The 19739-nt window shown below is 40.9% G+C and overlaps 1 protein-coding gene across 1 annotated transcript in view; it reads left to right on the top strand.

Annotated features, from left to right (window-relative positions):
- Positions 1-16171: 16171 nt before the first annotated feature.
- The window catches only part of tnnc1a (troponin C type 1a (slow)), a 3855-nt gene continuing 287 nt past the window's right edge, over positions 16172-19739 (top strand). Inside the window, exons 1-6 of the mRNA XM_079678932.1 lie at positions 16172-16325; positions 17630-17660; positions 17873-18019; positions 18558-18672; positions 19112-19248; positions 19381-19739. The exon at positions 19381-19739 is cut by the window's right edge and continues 287 nt beyond it. Coding sequence (XP_079535058.1) covers positions 16302-16325; positions 17630-17660; positions 17873-18019; positions 18558-18672; positions 19112-19248; positions 19381-19412 — 486 coding nt within the window. The 5' untranslated portion in view covers positions 16172-16301 and the 3' untranslated portion in view covers positions 19413-19739. The remainder of the gene's footprint in view (positions 16326-17629; positions 17661-17872; positions 18020-18557; positions 18673-19111; positions 19249-19380) is intronic.

Below are 19739 nucleotides of genomic sequence, written 5' to 3'. Positions count from 1 at the left end.
GAGGGGTGAACTAACCTACTAAATGATACCACATGAAATGCAGCATTTAAAATCCCATCTGGGTTGCAGTCCCTGCGGACATAGGGTGTGAAACATGACACATATTTATACACCTGCTGATGGAGCACACAGGCATGTCCAATAGGCTGGTGACATGTAGCTCAGCCAGCTGACCTGCTAACCCCGCAGCTCTGCTTTGATACAGCTCACTGCCCTTTTTCTCCAGCAGCCCACAGTCTGCTAATTTCAGTCGGAAGCTCGTATGTGGCTGTTGTACGGGCTCCATTAGGCTGAGATTATTTGTCCTTTCTTGTGATGGCTTTTAAAGTGTGACTGAGATTGACTCTTGGGTTGTCCCTCTTTACCGGCCCACTGGTTGTAAAATAATCTTAATGTTAGGCGGAGAATTGGTAGAATGATGTGAAAAGTGCTGTGCTTCACCTTAGTTGTTTCTTGTGTATTCATAATGTATTATTGTCAAAATATGTTTAGAAATGACAGTAAATAAACTTAAAGTTAAACCTAAACATGTAATATAAAAGCCTACAAAATATTTTAAAAAAGATAGATCCAATAAATCTCATGTATTTCTTAATTGTGTTTTCTAAGCTCAAGCTAAATTTGAAAAACATGAGATAATAATAGATAATTTTGTATCTAACTGATATCCTCTGTATGTGTCTCAGGCAGTACAGGCCACTCTATAAGACATTTTCTCCCATCGTTTGTACTGTTACATAATCTACCTTGAAATTATTGCTTTAGCTGCTTATCTTTGTTTAATTCTCTGAGCATTTCTCACTTTTCAGAATCCATTTTCATGGACTCATATTCCTCAACACCAGCCTGCAATTTGAGGCCACAAAATGAACTGATTAGCATGATGATTAGTCATTAGTATGCTAATCATAAGCAATTCACATATTTTATTCATATTGTCGCAGACTTGTTTTTCTCCTTCTGGTAAAATTGTGTACACAGCCCTTATTTTTATATTGTAAAAATGCAGTCAATCTGGTGACGTTTAACAATCACCAGTGAGAATGGTGATGTGTACACATAGTGCATCTAAACCCAATGTTCCCATTTGTACTTACAATAGACAAAGATAACATAAATGAAATGGTAAAGATGAAAAATAAGAAAACATTGCTTCTAACCCCCGTTCAGGATAAATCTGGTTGCTTAAAAGTTGAACAATACAATTCACAAACAAGAAATCACTTGCTGTTTACAAAACCCTTTTTGTTTTGACAGCAAGGCAGTCTTCAACAGAGTATTTGAAAGATAAATATGTCTTTTTAGGTAATCCCACAAAGAGTTATGCTGTCAGAAGCCTGGATGTGCTGCCTCTTTTCTGTTGCTGTCTGCTCTTTGTTTTCATCTGGCTCTAACCTGGATTGTTCCTGTACATCCTCCTTGACTTCTGAGCACAGAGAGAGTGTAGAGTATTATACCGCTGTGGTGTACCACTTGTGTCTTGATGCTTAAAGGGATTGGAATATTCCACCGGGGAAGTAATGCATAACTGAATAACCGCTCATTCAATATTTTAATTTTAAGCCTTAATGTAATTTGGCCCACCCAGGTATGATTAATCACATTTACCTCACACTTGCTGCACTTAAACATCTGAGACAGTCTCTGCATGTACAGCTTTGTTTCATTCTGAGTCAATGCATTGTGATATGTGTGTAGCTTCAGATATACTGAAATCATTTCAAGGCTAGATGCTCGTATTTGTCTGTGCTTCTTTAGTAAAGCATTTGTTTAGCATGACCCAAATTGCTGTGAAGTGAGTGTCTCAGCAGCTCTGTCTCGCCTCTCTCTTTCTCCCTCCCCACGTCTCTCTGTGTCTTTGTAAGCCTCCTTTTCTCTTTCACTTTCTCTCACAGGCGCACACACACACACACCATTTACAAACAAGCAATACAAGCTGAGAGGACAGTTTTTTAAATTTTTTTATAGCAAACAGCCTTTGCCAGATATTATTTACATAGTGAAGTATTGTTGGATGCAGGAATCGGTGAGGTGGGCTGGCCAATGATATTTCAGGAATAGTGGGTGAATCATCCAACAAATCTGTGGAGCATGCTCTGTTTTCCTCTGGGGTGTTTTTTTACCTTCCTGGAGGGATCAACTATGCAAAGAAGTTCAATCCCATGGCTCCAAAAGACAGCCTTTTCCCTCCGTTGGGATTCTGATGTAGCATTTGCCACTCTCTCAAAAGAAATGCAGTTTTCACAAATCCATGGAATTAGACCGCCATGATGTTAGAGGAATCAGCCTGCAGGTTTAACATGCTTTACATCGACACGTCAACATGCAGTGAGCCGGACGTGGACCGGTACCTGTGCTGATCTGTGGACAGCCCTGTGTGACAGCCAGTACACAGTGTGGATTTAGTGAACATATGACCTCCATGAGAACCAGTATGGGGGCACTAAATCGCTTCAAATTTTGTACATGTGTTGCTAGGCAACAGTATAATCGGTCTCCATCTCTCGCTCCTTTATATGGCTCTCTACTGGGATTGCTGAGCTGCTATCATTGAAAATGGTTAATTAACTTCTACAAAAAGTCCATTAATGGTGCAGATTAGGCTTCTGAGGTTTACAAAGCACATCTAGGCTATACGCAGGAATATACGCCAACATACAAATGCATGTCAAAGATCCAAAGGGTCTTTGAAATGAATTATCCTAGAACCAGGAATCTGGTTGTTTTCTAGCAATAACAGCCATGGTTCTAAACAATATTATCTGTATTCCAAAAAGGTTAAGTGGCAAATTGGACATAGTGGTTTCTGCACTGAGCAACTCATTTACAGGGATAATCTGGTTTGATTGATTCACCAAATGAGAAAAAAACATGTAATACAATAACATTCTGTAATGCTATACTTGCAGAAAAACAATGTGTGTTTAAACACGTCGTCACAAACTTATAGTCTACATTTATAAACGTGTAGTATTCTTTTTTTTACTCAACTTACTATGCTTTGCTTTTATTTAATATTTGCTGACCACAGCTATGCAAAAAATCATCTTTACATTATCTATGGGATCATGTATGTACAAACACACTTTAGGATTCTCATCAATTGCATTTCACCCAAATACTATATATTGTATTATTTACTAATAACTATTCAATCAATATATGAAATGAGTTGGTCAAGTAAAATCATCAAAACATAGAAATTGCACCAAAGAATGGGTTAGAGGTTAATTTTTCATTTACAGCAAGCTTCTTATAATATAATGTCTGCTATTCTAAAAAAAAAAATACATCTTTAAGGCAGTGCTGTTGAGCATCAGTATGACAACCATGAGTCCAATATTGTAGAAATTATGATTACAATTTTCTACTGTTTGATATATCCTACATTAATTCAAGCATACGTTGGCAGCCTCTGAATTCCTCCAAAAGAAAAGCCATTTTCACCGAGGTCATCCTCAGCCCTGGCATTGAACCGGCACTGCTTCTGCCTCAACCCCTTTGTGTCTGTAGCCTTTTATGTTTTCCTATCTAAAATAATTCATTTTAAATTAATGTTTTAAAAAAGCTGCCCGCTCAGTGATGGCATTTGAAACGTGTCCTTAGACGTGGATGGTTACTGTGCTTGGTCATTTGAAAGCATTAATAGCTTCTCAAACATAACAAGGTGTATTTAAAGCTTCTTGTTTTTTAGATAGACTTTACATCGGCTATTGGGTTAGATATTTGAGATGGACTGAATAATCTTAATAATCACAAAAACAATGTATGTTAATAAAATGCTTTAACAAAGTGACCAAGTAAATATAACCCTATTTAGGGTACAATGTTGGATAATGACTAAAATGATACTTATTACATTTCCATTTGTCTTCTGGCTTCTTCTTGTTAAACCGCTTTCTGTAATTAGGAGTTGCATTTCAGCTCCCATAATTATTTTTCCTTGGTTATTCTCATTATAACCAGAGAAAAAGTGAATCGATAGAAAATAAAAATAATAGGATTTAAAGCAATTTTAAAACAAATAATTACAAATCCACTATAATCGCTTTGCGGATCATTTATTTATTATAATGTGTCCGAGAAACGAGACTGAGATTACTGACACATAATGGTTAATCATTGTGATAAGGATTACATTCCTAAAATGACTGCCAGTGTGTCATGTGAACCTCAGATCTGCACTAATCCATACAGTATAATCTGAAGCTTTTAAGTGAGTAGTGATAAAGCCTCTTCTCATGCAGGAAAGTTGTACTTCAGAAAAGTTGTATGAAACAGCCACCCCTCTAACAGTTGAATGGCATTAAATTAAGAATATCTGTATGGCTGTTCATTCTGAAGATGTGTTTTTGGCAGCAAGGTTTGTAACATGGCTAACACTGATCAAATATTGTACACCTGAAAAACCGCCACAGAAAAAGGAGGCAGCCATTTCCGTGCACATAAAACACGTCTGAGAGTGTGGGGAGTGAAGGGAGACGAAGGGTCCATCATCAGCATCACCAAATAGGAGGGAGCCGAGACATGGAGCTCTTTAAATGCAAGCTCTGACAGAAGCCTGCAATCCTTTCTCACCACACTGCCCCTGCTAATCCTCTCCATTCAACCACATCACTATGGAAACTGACTGGATGTCTCACCCTTGCCGCCTAACTTGTGCCATGCAGCCACGTCCGCCGCTGACAGTGGTGCAGTTAAATGCCTGATCACCGTTCCACAACACGCCTCATGTCTTCATACTGTGACATTATTGGCTATTAGGGGGCTGCCATATTGCTGCAGGACCTTAAGGTTAATGTGCTTTCAAATCTGGAAGACTGCTCCGGAAGAGACAATCACTGTAGCATAAGCTCAGCGCTGTGCACTAGTAAGCACTTCAGCCTTTCAAAGACTAACTTAGCCGTATGCTGGGGAGTTTGAGGTGGATGAAGCACATTTTCATATTCCTGCGCCTGCTACCTATTCCATTTATTTGCCTTTCCTCTGGCAAAATGGCAGGAGAATATTTGTCATGGTTTTAAAAGGTTTATCAGCTTTAAAGCTGCGGGAGCTGGTCATCCAACCTATCAGTGAGACCACGCAATCCTTCCAGCACTCACAAGAATGGGTTGGAGCATGCGGACAGAATTCCCCAGCTAAGCTCTCAATTCAGAGCTTCAACGTAAAGCTTGGAGAAGCAAATTTGCATTTGCATTGCCGACAGCCTTAATCCATCCCAAACCACTTCTTCAACCCCCTCAACATCTTGGAGAAGAGCTTTGTTGATTGCTAATTAAAAGGAGAGACAGGGTTATCAGTGGCACCATCAGCCTGGTCAGAGCTAACACTGGTAGCCTTAGATAAAAGAACAGAGCCCACAGATGAACATGACCTAAACATAGGAAAGTGAAAATGATGACTCTGCTACATGCAACTTGAATTCAAGCCTCTGGAAATAAAGCAGGAAATTACCCTCATCACACCCTCTTTTCCTTCACAGACTGAACACGACTAATTGGTTATCACAACCTTTTTTAATACTCTATTTATGATAATACGTTTTCCATGAAAACAATACGATCTGATTCAAAAATGTGTCCTTACTTATCGTTAATTACTTGATCCACATGTTACCAAACACTATACAGACTTATATATTTATTTTCTTTGACTACATTACCTGACATAAACCCATTGCCCGAAATGTATAAAAGTATCGGAAGCATTGGACACAAAATAGGCTTATTAACATAAAAGTAAAGTATGAACAAAATGTTTTCACTTCCGCAGGAAAAAAAATGTCATTTACAACAGCTAAAAGTGAAGTGTGAAATAATTCAATAAAGACCTTTTTATAAATTATACATAAGCCATTTGTTCCTACAAATTCACATCTCGCAGTGCAACAATTATTCTAACATGTATGACGATGTTTTAGGAACAAATTCAGATGTTATAGACGCCGACTCTCAGTGGAGAAAACACACCTGGACCTGTTTGGCCAACACAACATCATGGACAAATGATTACTTTTGCAGCTGCAAGAAAAACGAATATTCCTGGGCAAGCTTTCCCTGGTAAAAGATTATTGCATTTTATATTTGATTAATACAACTTTTAGTAAGTTCTTAACACATTTACAACCCTGCATTGCATCTTAAATGTAAATGCACACCATTTTAAGTTTGTACTTCATTCAATAATTGACTACATACACCACTGAAGATGTAGGTGATATATGGTCACAATAAATAATGAATGTGATTATCTCTGGGGTTAGACGGTCCTTGCCTGAGGCCAGGTTGGCTGCTGTATGTAGGGACAGTTAAAGATTGTATCATCATTTGTTGACATTAGATATAGCAGTGACTTACAGTAAGAGTGATGCACATTAGACAAAGGAGGATTTACCACATCCACAGAATCCGAGATCCAGGCTCTGCCTCAGGGGCCGTCTGAACTCTTGGCCCTCAGCTTGTGTGTGGGGAGGGCCTTCAGTCATTTATCCATCAGCATGAGGCTGCTGGATTTACACTTTAAGCAAAATGGAGAATCATGTTGATTTATTGCCATATTAGGGAATATGTTTGGAATATACTTGTATTTTGCTTTGGAGTAATGGGGCGAAGCCTGCGAGCTAGTTCAGGCAGTCAACTCGAGCACTTATGCTGCATTCATAGATAACGCCCCTTGCCACTCTACAACCAACCAAACAGAGTCTCCTTAATATGCCGCTCTATTTAACCTGCCAGATATCTCCATGCATTGCTTGCTGCTGCTATTGCCGCAGCTACCTCTACGTCGCTGCTGCTTGCCTGCCCCACCACCACCCCAGCTTCCACCCCAGCTTCCACCTGTAGGCTCGGGGGGGCCTAGTTATTTAATCATCACTCATCGTGCTATGTATATCTACGGAGTGATGATGCCCGAGCCTAGTCTTCAAACTAACTATATGCTGCTTCTAATAAACATGTTAAAGAAACACGTGAGTTGTCTGACTGAAATGTGTTTGATAAGTGTCTTTGACTACATACTGTACTGTACATACATAGCACCTCTCCACAAAAAAGGAAAAAGATAACGTTTAAAAAAATGCTGTTATTGTCACATAGCTATTTTATGCTGCAGAAAAGATGCTATTTAGTTTAGTCAGTTGTTTGGAACTTAGCAACCAGTAGATTTATTCTCAATAGATTTTTGACACAATATATAAAAAGGCAAAGCTTTATGTTTGTTCTTTTTCGCTTGTTGTACCTCAGGCCCTCATGAGTGTACTGTTAACCTGAACCTGGCTGCTCATTTCTCAATTCTACTCAACTGATCATTGGCCGTAGTGTGAGTGGTCGTCCACCATGGGTGTGTGGTTTTTCGATCCCAGACCCCATTGGTCCACTTGCCAAAGTGTCCTTGGGCAAGATACTGAACTCCAAATTGCTCCTGATGGCATTGCGAAAGGTGTGTGAGTGTGTGTGAATGTGTATCGCTCCTGATGAGCAGATGGTTTGGAAGTGTGAATGGGCGAATGATGACATGTGTTGCAAAAGGCTATTTGATGGGTCATAAAGACTGGAGAAGCGCTTTATAAATGCAATCCACTTAAAAATGCAAGTCCCAAACTTGTTGTATTTCTCCCCCCTCAGCCTCCACTTAGAGAGACCCATGACTTACTGCTATTGCTTATTGCTTTGGCTGCTTGTTCTGTCTAACATATTTCCTCCATGATCTCTCACGTCTCCCCATGGCACAGTAAATTGTAGAAAGTATACTGCATTTTATCTGTAGAGCGTCAGATTAACAAGGAAATAAACCAGTGGCGGTCTGGAAAATGTATTTGAGTTTCCAAATTAATCAGTAGAGTGTTTTAAAACATGGGCAGATATTCCATTAGTTGCCACTCCACTGGGTGCATTAGAGAGTTTCAGGGTTTTTGGTCATTTGTGAGCTTCTATTTTTGCTTTAAAACACCCACTACTTCTAGCGCTGTCCCCCAGCTTTGCTTTTCCTTCCAACAAATGATCTTATCTTGGAGTGTTCTCAATCTATTTCTGAATGTACATAGAAACGATTTTGTTTACTGGATTGTCTTTCTTCTCCTTGTGCATTACACTTTTGTTGTGTCCATTTAAGCAGAAAAGTTGTGGTGCCTTTGCAAATAAGTACAAGTATTCGACTAAAAGCTGGACACATGTATGCGGGATACATTACAAAAACAGAGGCATGCATTTCAAAAAAATGCAAGATCATTTCAAGTTTAATATCTTTGTTGTATTATTGACACAAATTATTCTATTCAACCTTTAGCACCACATTCGGATAAAGAACATGGATCATAATTTGATTTATGAGCGAAGCTGTGCAGACGTGTTAATGCTCTGCTGTCACTGTCAGACATGACATGCATGAAGACAAACCCAAAGGTTGTGATTGCGTGACAGTGTGTGTTTGTTCGTATATATATACCTACGTCTCAGCATGGCAGATGAGCTTGTATAACAAACCCAGTGTGTACTTGTGTGTGTTTGTGTGTATGCATGGATGTTTGTTGTGTGTTCCGCTATAAATGTGAATGTGAATGGTCATTGCCTTGCATGAGCAGCGTGATGCAACACCTTCAATGTCTCCATCTCCTAAAATGGTACATATGTATGAGCAAGAGATGAAGTCACTTAATTTAGTTGTTGGCAATGGCATCAGGAAACGTTGACCTTTCGTTGGTTCCTTGAGGCCGAAAAATGAGTCACATGACAGCCGGATATTTACAGTGCCTCCTGTCACTGGCCTTGTCAAATCACAGCACACTCCACTGAAGCGTTGTAGGCCCTAGGCTGGACTTCAGCTACTCAGACAGATGCAAAGGTGTTTTTCTTTTTCCTCTTTTAGCCCCGGCGTACTGCATCCGCGAATAACATGGAAGAACATGAGGGCATTAGGGGACGTCTGTGTATGTTAGTGTGTGTTTGTATCATAAAAGCAGGAGAGAGAGTGAGACATATAAAGGCAGACACAGACTGTCTGCAGGACCCATGACTTTCAGGCCAATTTATCTTATGAATGAGCTTCTGGAGGGCGTTCATCCCCAGACAGCTCCATGGATTGTATGACAAACAAAACTGTACTTCTGGACCCCCATCTCACCGAGGGCGGAGGTGGAAACGTCTTTTTTCTCCAGCTGTTAGACCTAAAGAAGCAATGCATTCAGTGATCAAATTAGATATGTATTCTCTCCCCTTATTACTTTAGTATTTGTCTGGACAAAATGTATATCTTCTGTGGAGCAGGGATAACAGTCTGACATGCTGTATTGCTGCCAGGGCTGAACTAGTTGGTCGTTATACGTTGCGTGATTGAAATGGCAGCATTATAGAGACCAATAAACATGGTCGCTTTATACTGATCTCCTTTATAGCCTAAATGTCCGTGTAAGACCAAATAGCCAAAACCAAATGAATTAATTGTTTGGGATGTTGCACATTTTCTCTCCTGCATTTTCATTTCAGAGTGTTAGGCCGATTAAATTGGTTTATTGTGACACAGAATCTTGCATTGTGCAGCTCTATTGGTGACAGTCTCTTGGGGAGTTCAGACAGTTTCCCAGGTACAGAGCCATTTTAAAACAGTTTCTCTTGGACACACAACACATAGAGCACAGATCAGCATTGGCCAAAAGCAAATACATGGACACAAATACAGCGTTCTTGTTCTCACGAGAACACAAATCCACAGTCTGGCTAGCTGCTCTGTGAGGATGTACAGCAATGCTTAAATGTTAAATGCTAATATGCTCTCAATAAAAACCTGACGATAGGTTCTTCAACGGCAATAGGATACACTCTTAGGAGAAACATGGATATCTGTACAAAATGTTATGTAACCCAGGATACACTTTGTATTATACTTTTTGAGGTTAGGTTCATTGTTACATTCAAACATCAAGAGTACTTTTTGTAGAGGTTTATCTCTTTGATAAAGCTAAAACGTCCGACAACTTTGCAAGGGGTCTCACACCATGCATTTTTCAACGGGGTACTTACAGTTTTTCTGGATTGCTAACACACTAAAATTATACATAAACCACAATTATTTTAACTGACACAAAAAGAGCAAAACATCGGCTCAAATCTCCAAAACTCTAAACACGTTTTCAGCTTTTCACACAATTTGCAAATCAACATGGCACTTTTTGCAAACCACTGCACACGTTTCTCCACGTGAGACACAGGAATCTGATATAAAGTCATGTGTTAGATGGTTTAAAACACTGATATTCAAAATGCCTCACACGTGGACCAATGATCAAGAAACACGTTCCACCTGACCAAACACCTGATAGCATAATTGTTGGCTCATCAATCAGGATGTTAGCACTGTAAAAAGACCACAGGTGAGCAAGCTACTTTCTTACAGCAACAATGGAAGCCAACATGGAAGCAAGAGCAAGAGGAAGAGGAAGAGGTGGGCTGAGAGTGAGAGGAGGAGGAAGAAGAGGTGGGGTGGGAGTGAGAGGAGGAAGAATGAGAGGTAGAGGAAGAGCTGGAGGGAGAGGACGTGGACAAAGAAGAATACTCTAATGAAATGAAAAGTTATCAACCATGGTGTGACGATGAGAGAGGCTGGACAGAGGGTTCAGCCTAATCTAAGCCGATGAACTGTTGCCTCTGTAATCCGGACACTTAGACTTGAAAACAGGTTAGCTACCAGTTTGTAGCTCTGCATAATTCATGATATATCAGTGCTTATATCTGTTGTGTGAAACGTATTGACTTCATTACTGTCATTGAATTGTTGACATGTTACATACTATAACTGTACAAAAATCCCGCACAATGTACTGTGGTAAACGTACTTTTGTGCAACACAGACACTGACCAACCACTATATCTTCGTTGTTTATCTGAAGGACTGAGAAACAAAGAGGTGCAGGTGGAAGGCTAAGGATGTTCAATGAGGCACAGGAAGCAGCAGTTACAAACTGGGTTTTTGCAAACAATGCCATCACACTTAGAGAGATCCGAAGCACAGTAACCATATGCTGAGATGCATGTGGCACAATGTTATTTTTGAATAAAATGTGATTTATTTCAACAACTCATTTGTATTTCTTCATTTACTGTATTTCTGTATACTCAAGCAATCTTTCTCTGCAGAAACCGCTATGTACAGAGCATAGCCCATAACAGATGAAAGTGCTTTAGATTATGCTCAGCAGTGTGTAGTTGGGTGGTCAAACAATCCAGTATTATGAATGAAGTGTGTTATATTTGGTGCTAAAGTTTGCATTTGGTAAGTGTTTATGTAGTTTTGAGTGCAGTTCTTCATTTAGCAGGAGAAATGAGGTGTTTTGCACTTTGGGTGTGTGGTTTTGTGAATTGTGTTTCGTGTTCTGAGAAACTGAACAATTAAAAAAAAAATGTGTGTTAGCAATCGAGAAAAACTGTAATACACATAGATGCACCATTCAATGATTCTTTTCATAAAAATGATTATTTACAATATTGATGTTGCCATTTAATTGCATATATTTTATAACTGTTGAAAAAGGTTTTGGTGGTAATTGTGACCCAGTTTCTCTCAATATACTTTTAAAAGAGCAAACTTTTTAAACGCAGCAATGCCAAAGTTATACCGCTGTTCATTTTACTCAGGAATGTCTGAAACATTGTCAGAAACCCTGAGGGCCTGCAGACTCCATTTCAGAGAGCTGCTATTTGAAGGGAAGAGGAGAAGGCAAGGACGCTGACAAATCCCAAATATGTGTGTGTGTGTGTGTGTGTGTGTGTGTGTGTGTGTGTGTGTGTGTGTGTGTGTGTGTGTGTGTGTGTGTGTGTGTGTGTGTGTGTGTGTGTGTGTGTGTGTGTGTGTGTTAGTTGTTGCGTGTGTGTGTGTCTGCTGGCAGGGAAAATATTTACCAAGACAGGCAATTCTTGTCAAAGCTTTTATTAATAAAGTGATTGCATAAAATGATTCTTTTCCCCTACTCCCCCCCCTGCCCGACTTGTGAAGCGACCTTGGGTTTCGTGAAAGGCGCTATATAAATATTATGTATTATTATTATTTTTATTATTACTTGCTCTGTTCCTTTAAAATAAAAAATATTATTTTGGCAATTTATTTTCCGTCAAATACATTTTTGATGATCAGGTTTTTGGATATTTACATCTTGTGGTTTACTTTTGTTTCTTTGTTTGTGGTTTTGTGCATGTACATATGTGCTTTTGTAGTGCAGTGATGCTCTGAACTGACTGCTACTGCTATGTGCTTTGTTTATGAATATATTATTTGCATTTGGTTTTTACCTTAATCAGAAATCAATACTGTTTTATCTCATCAGACCAGTGGCACCAGGATGATATTTGTATTTGTATGTTTTGGCATTAAGAATGCGACATTTTGCAGACATGTCGAAAATACAGTATTGGCTGCGGAGTCCCAATGGAAGGAAACCTTACAGAATGTTTTCCAATTTCACAAAACATTTCCATTTTTTCCAACATTGTGTTCGATGATGAATCTCAGACAGAATCTTGACTGCTCCTTTTTCTGCCACATAGAAGAAACACATTTTCCATCTTGCTTGAAGGCAACTTCTTCTGCCATAAATCTTTTCTGGGTGTCTCCTACACTATTATAAAGGTTGGAGGGCCAGGGGGGGGAGTCGGGTTCGGGTGGAAATGGTGGTCCAGTGGACTGGAAAACTCTGGCCCCTGGCAGAGAATCAGTGCGTGGCTCTATTGGCGCTGGAGCTAATGTGGCCACTGGCTCATTAGATCTCTGATGTAAGGAACACTGCGTAACACCAAGCGCCTCAGCGCAAAGAGTTTCAGAAAGAAACCACTGAGCGCAGTGAAGCAAAGTCAAGAATACCCTGTCCCTCTTCAATTTGGGTTAAGGGTTGTCGCTTATCAGAGATTGGGCTTCTCTGATGGAGCCCTCACTGGACCGGCAGAGATGCGTTCATGGAGAAAAAACACTGTGTAGCATTCAGTCACATGCAGATCATTCACAGCCTGCCTCAACAGGAGCTGCTGACAGGTTGGTCATCAATGAAAGGAGGAAGAGAGTGGAGAAGAGATTGAGAAAGGGAAGAAGAAAGGCGTAGAGAAAGCACAGGAGTAAAGAATAGAGAGAAAGAAAGGCTGACAGGCTCTGCTCCCCTCCTCCCTTTGGCAATCAAGGAGGTGAGGATGCAGAGCGATGGAGGAGGAGAGAGAGAAGGACCTACGTATGCTTCAAGCCCAGCAGCACGTCAACTCAATCCTTATATCACAGGAGAATTGAAATTGACATGATGTATGCTGTGTATAGTAGTAGATCTTCACAAATTTAGTCCAGCTGATTCAGTACTGCTAGCAGGAGATGTTAGCCTCAAGCATTTGACATATACAACATCTATAATGTTGTGTGCAGGAAACGATTTTGGTTGATGGGAATTCAGCTTTTCAGTTAACAAGCCAGTCAGATAACTATTATCATGCTGAGTACAATTCATAAACACAAAGTTCATGCTTGTGTAACTTCAAAACCTTTCACATAACCTGGTTGGATGCACGTACAAAATAAATGAAAGCAGTTTATTCCAGTATCAAGCCTAATACATGAAATGTAATCATTTGGACTTGTGGATTTAGTATATTTGCATGAATGGTTCTGAAGCACAAATAGCTTTTGTTAACCTAATAGTGACCCCCATACTGTATATGCATGCACATTTTATGTGAGCACGTATGCGATTAAGGGAATAGAAATATAATACAGTCACTCTGAGGACAAAATGTGGTGGCAGGAAGGCTGAGGGAGGTGGAGGGGGAAATAGCCCCGCTCATCTCCTCTCATTTTCTGCCCGCTTCTACCCAGCAGAGTTTCTATGGCAACCCCTCAAAAAGCGGTGTGCGGTGAATTGTGGATTTGAGATGCGCTGTCTGATTGCGCTGTGTGGAGGAGATGGCTGGCTCTTTCGTCAGCCTTCTTCTGTAAGAGGAAATTGGTGGAGAGCTCCAAGGAAACAGCACTCAATATGCTTTCTCTGGTGTGTGTGCAAGTTTTTGGTACTCCAGTGTGTGTGTGGCTGAGTGAATGTGTGTGCACGAGTGCATGTGTGTGCACGCTCATGGAAGCTTTACATTAGAATATAGTGCCCCCTGCAGAGCTGCTCATCACTCCTGGCACCCACCAGACGGCACTCAGTTCTCCAAACCGATGCGTCTGGCTGACCATGTAGACTCGGCAGTATGCTTTGGGTTTCAGCTGATGGAGCCGATGCCATTGATGACGGTTCATTTCTGCTTTGAAATCCAACAGCAAAGTACACAATCCTGTACACAGTGCTGGATGTTTTCATTGCACAAATTGTGACGAACGACTTTGAAAACACACATCGAAAACTAGTACAAAATCTCATTTTGCCTCTTGCCCCCCCTCGGATCCCCTCTGCACCTCACCACCGGTCTATTTCCATGGAGGCTCCACCTTTGCATGTGACTGATGTGAGGTCTTTGTCAGGAGATCTGTGTATTTGTAAGAGAAGGACATGTATGTTGTTCAGTGTGAGTGCTCTCTCTGAGTAGCTGTATGATGCTTGTAAGCTGTGCCAGTCCCCATTAGCATCCCATTATAAACCAGCATGATCACTCGTCACTAAGACTGCCTACCACAGCATGCGTTGTGTGTCTGAGTGTGTGAGTGTGTGTGTGTGTGTGTGTGTGTGTGTGTGTGTGTGTGTGTGTGTGTGTGTGTGTGTGTGTGTGTATATGTGTGTATATGTGTGTGTGTGTGTGTGTGTGTGTGTGTGTGTGTGTGTGTGTGTGTGTGTGTGTGTGTGTGTGTGTGTGTGTGTGTGTGTGTGTCTGTATATCCCTCATGCATGTGTGCCTGTGTGCTTAAGTGAGTTTTTTTGTGAGAGCACGTGCGTGAACGTGTGTGATTCACAAAGTCAAGTGATTGAGATGGCCTTGTTTCAAAAGAACATGAAAAAAAAAAATGCTGCAAAGTCTTGCACTGTGTACAATTCAATTTGAATGTGTCTGCAAGTGTTTGGTTTGTCTGACCCAGATTTCTCACCTACCCCACTGTTGATAAATTGGATATCCTGAGGCAGCCTTGCGCAACAATTTAATTTACTTGATATATAGTGAACAGCACCCTCTGCTGACGAAATCTGTGTTGCACACGAAGGCTAAGATTGAAAAACCCTCATGAATCATGTAGAGTGGGAATTACCTGAGTTGTCTTTTTCATAGGCGAAATCTAATGTGCATGATTTCAGGAACATTGGATGTAAATAAACGCAGGTATATATTCTGGTTTGAAATGTATGTTAAAGGTATGTTTGGTTTCGCTTGCTCTGGGTTCTCTGTGTTCGAGATAGCTTGTAAGTGAAAGAATATGAATATGTTTCATCATTTTGGTACATCTCATATTTGTGTCTTTCTCTACAGCAAACAACATGATAATACTCAATGAGCTGCAGAAAAGGTGATTTGTCCCACCTTATATTCCAATTTCACAGCAGACATTTCAACATGTCATATTAATAAAGCCACAGGTGTAACTATGACAATAACAACGGCTGCAATTCATGTAGGTGTGTCATGATTAAGGCCCCAGTGTTGTGCAGTGTCACGGCTTACTAGGAGCCTTACATGGAATGGAACCATCATCAAAATTACCCCAATGCTTTTCCTACTATGACGAGCCAAAATGTCCGCCATGAAAAAAGTCTATATGACACATACACACGTGCACATACCTTTCTGAGCCACATTTATTACACACTCACACCTTCCTCTGCTCTGAGTCCACAGTTCTGCCCTCCTTCTCTCTGCTCCCTTCATGGCCTGCTGGCTGAAGGCTGCGTGTCTCCCATCCTGGCCTCCAGCCTCTCACCTCCTCCACCACCCCCTGCCCTACAGACACATACCCACGCACACACACACAAACCTCCTGAGCCCTCTGCGTCTCTGGCCCAGGTCTAGAGGAATGTTGAGTGTCTCTATAGCCCCCTCTCTGGAGATTAGGCTTCACCATGCCCCCCTCAATTCATTCCATTTCAAAGTATGCCCCCTAAGAGCTGCCGCATTTTTATCTGAGCCCAGTGATTGTGACAGATTGGCCAAAATGACACACATACACAAACACACATTTGTGGACACATGCCGAGGCACAAACAGAGGGAAGGCTGGTCCGCCTGGGGAGGGACCAGACAGCGCCAGACTCTGGCTATAAAACCCTCCCAGGATGGGGCCAGTGTCCTGCCCTGAGCTGGACAGTACCTCCTTCCTCTGTGCCAGGACGCCGTCAGGACAGGCAGCAGACGAGCCTCCATCATGAACGACATCTACAAGGCAGCGGTACGTCTTCCCACAACTCGTACATATGCTCAAGTGTGCACTTGGCTCCGATGAAGTGATTTTAGTTTGTTGGACGCTCAACAAAAATCTGTTTGTGTACTAAATCTGGTATGAGGGTGATGTTGTTTTGGATAACAAACCATAATCCCTGTCATTTATTATTAGTTTGTGACACACGCTCAGTGATTTATAATGTTAAGACTGGACTTTTTCCTATTTAAGAGGTCGTTATATGGGATATTGGGGCACTTCTTAGTTTGTCGTATAACAAAGTCCAGCATCAGTTGGTTTATCTGACATCTGACATTACTTAAATGGTTGACAAATCCCTGTTGATGCGGCATGCGCAGCACAACGCGTCCATCACCAGCTGAGGTCAAAAAAGCCTTTGACACCATATACGTCTCTAGATGTTCTCCTACTTCAGCCCTATCAGAGTTGATAGGAGCCACTCAGGAGGTCACTGACAGGACAGGACCCCGCTCTACTTTGTGCTGCTTCATTCATGACTTCAAATGGAGCAGTCCCACTTCACATGGCTAATTTTGGCCAGTTGCTCATACATCCCTGGTTCTGTGGTGCCAGAGAAGGGCTTCAGGTTTAGATAAACCCCCCACGGCTGAATTCCAGCATTATCTATGAGCCCGAAGCTGTGTGGCTGTCTCTGTCCTCCTCCGCACGATGGTCCACCGGCTGTCCCGTCCACTCACATCCCAAATGAGCAGTGCATCTGAGACAGTGAAAACACACACAGGAATGTACATTAGCGTTTGTTTAGATGACTTTTAATACATCAATACCAGAGGAGTGTGTGAGGCTTTGTGTGTGTGTGCGTAAGTGCGTATGCATGTGTTTGTGTTTAATGTATTGTGGACGACAGACAATAACTCTTATATAAGCAGCTGTCTCCCTCTCTCATTCGTGGTAGCTTTGCCAGGATTACTTTTCCATTGTTGGGCCAGATCCACAGCTATGCTAATTTAAAGCGCTGTGTATTGTGTCCTTATCGGTGGTTCCTGATCCTGTCTGTTTATTTTTACCTCCTCCTCTAACTGGCTCTCACACATGATGTATAGGTTCTGTGTTTTGTCAAGGATGGCCCAGCGTGTGGGAATGTTACCTTTGTTGATAGAAAAGTTATCAGAACAGATAAGGAGAAGATATCTTAACTCATTTCCGTAATGCATTTTTTTCTATGGCTTTTTTGAGCATTAGAAATATAATATGATGTAAGATAAATACCCGCAAATGGCAATAATCAGGTAACTAAAGCATTAACTATTTAAACGTTTGACTTGTTGCAGGTTGAGCAGCTGACAGACGAACAGAAAAATGGTGCGTAAATGACAAATTCTTAAAAATGTTCACATGTATTCAGTCTCTGTTTTTATTTCAGAAACTCGTGTTTTTTTTCTCTGTATATGATTTTAATCATCTATACATTTTGTACAACACTAAACGCTAGTCACAAAGTGTGGCTCACCCTATCCAGGACCATAACATATGTATTAGTGTATTAGTTAATTCCCTGTGTGCTGCTGTTACAGAGTTCAAGGCCGCCTTCGACATCTTCGTGCAAGATGCAGAGGACGGTTGCATCAGCACTAAGGAGCTAGGGAAGGTGATGAGGATGCTAGGCCAGAACCCTACACCAGAGGAGCTGCAGGAGATGATTGACGAGGTGGATGAAGACGGTAAATCAAAGCACAGCTGCGCTAAAGTACAACATACCAAATGATTGGTTGATTGTTGTTGACCTCTTCATCTCCAAGGACCAACTAGCAAGTCAATCATGGCATAATCATGTGGTGCAGACATGTGCAGTGCAACCCCTCTGAACCTAATGTCAGATGATTGTCGAGGGTCTTGCTGCAACAAGATCTGTCAGACCGAGTTAAAAGGGAATGTGTATTGGATGATGCACAAGTCATCTTTAATGTTCCATGTGTTGTGATGATCAAACCAAAAGAATAGCATCTTAGATTTCCTTTGTAAAGCTTCAATGTGTATGTCATGTTGTAATATAGTGTAACTCACTCCACATTAGGGGACATTTAAAGGCCTAATATGTTGTTGAAGGTTGCAGTTCTGTGTTTTAAATATCTGTTTACTTGGTATGCTTATATATTGGGCCTCTAAGGAAAACATTGGAATTCTGGTTGTTACATGAGACAAAAGTCTACCCAGGGTGGACTATGAGGATATGATGGAGTGTATTTCCTGTGTGTCCAGCGAGCGGCACGGTGGACTTTGATGAGTTCCTGGTCATGATGGTGAGGTGCATGAAGGACGACAGCAAAGGGAAGTCAGAAGAAGAACTGGCAGAGCTGTTTCGCATGTTTGACAAGTGAGTTGTGTGTTTAAACACTCTTGCTAGTTTGTCCCATTAAAGAAAAACAAAGAGAGGATGCTATCATGGGGAAATCATCTTACACCAGTAACAAATTCTTCATGGAGTGTTTCCAGAAAAGTTGTCTCTCCATGTGCAATTATGTGTACTGACAAAATGCCAAGTTGCTCTGCATAGTACAGCATGCAGTTTTCTCTGTAATCCTTTTTGACGGCACAGAATATTTCAAACACCCACTCTATGTAAGCCAGACACCTCGTCTGAGCATCAAAGAACACACTTTCTTTCTCACACAATGATGGTTTCCAAACACTTGAATGCAAGATATGATCAGTGACATGTCACACAAATAACACTACTCCTCCACTGCCATCTGTGAAGCCTAACTTAGGTTAAGTTATGTGCATTAGTACATCTCACTGCTTTGATTGTACAGAAACGCAGATGGTTACATTGACCTGGACGAGCTGACAATGATGCTGGAATCTACAGGAGAGCCAATCACTGAGGATGACATCGAGGAGCTGATGAAGGACGGGGACAAGAATAACGACGGCAAAATCGACTACGACGGTTAGGAGTTTAAAATGTCTCATAGTAGAAGAGATAGACGCTCTCTTTTCATTCCACTAGTACATACAGAAAAACACATTTGCTTGATAAACTCATCTGCATTTTCTAACCATGTCTTCCTTAATTTGACAGAGTTCTTGGAATTCATGAAAGGAGTGGAGTAACTTATAACAAGAGAAGATCCAGAATGTTATTTTCGGATATCTCACGGTCATCTGTGGAAAACTGGAAGCTGATTTGGAAGCCGCCGATAGAACCGACGGAACGACTTTGCAAGATTCAGTCGAAAACTGTAGCTAAACGTTTATGTATTTTTCTACCATCTCTTGCATCGTTGTAAATACAGTTTGTAACTACTTTTGGTGCCCATGTATACAGAATTTGTGTAAATGTATCCAAATTACTTATATTTTCTATAGAGGCCACATACTCGAAAATATCAACTTTGTGTTTGTTTCAGACTAAATCTTATCCCTGAAGTGCCAAAGCCA

The sequence above is a fragment of the Notothenia rossii genome, assembly GCF_949606895.1.
Source record: "Notothenia rossii genome assembly, chromosome: 4".
Taxonomy (NCBI): domain Eukaryota; kingdom Metazoa; phylum Chordata; class Actinopteri; order Perciformes; family Nototheniidae; genus Notothenia; species Notothenia rossii.
Note: the sequence above shows the minus strand (reverse complement) of the source record. Positions and strands in the feature narration are given on the sequence as shown.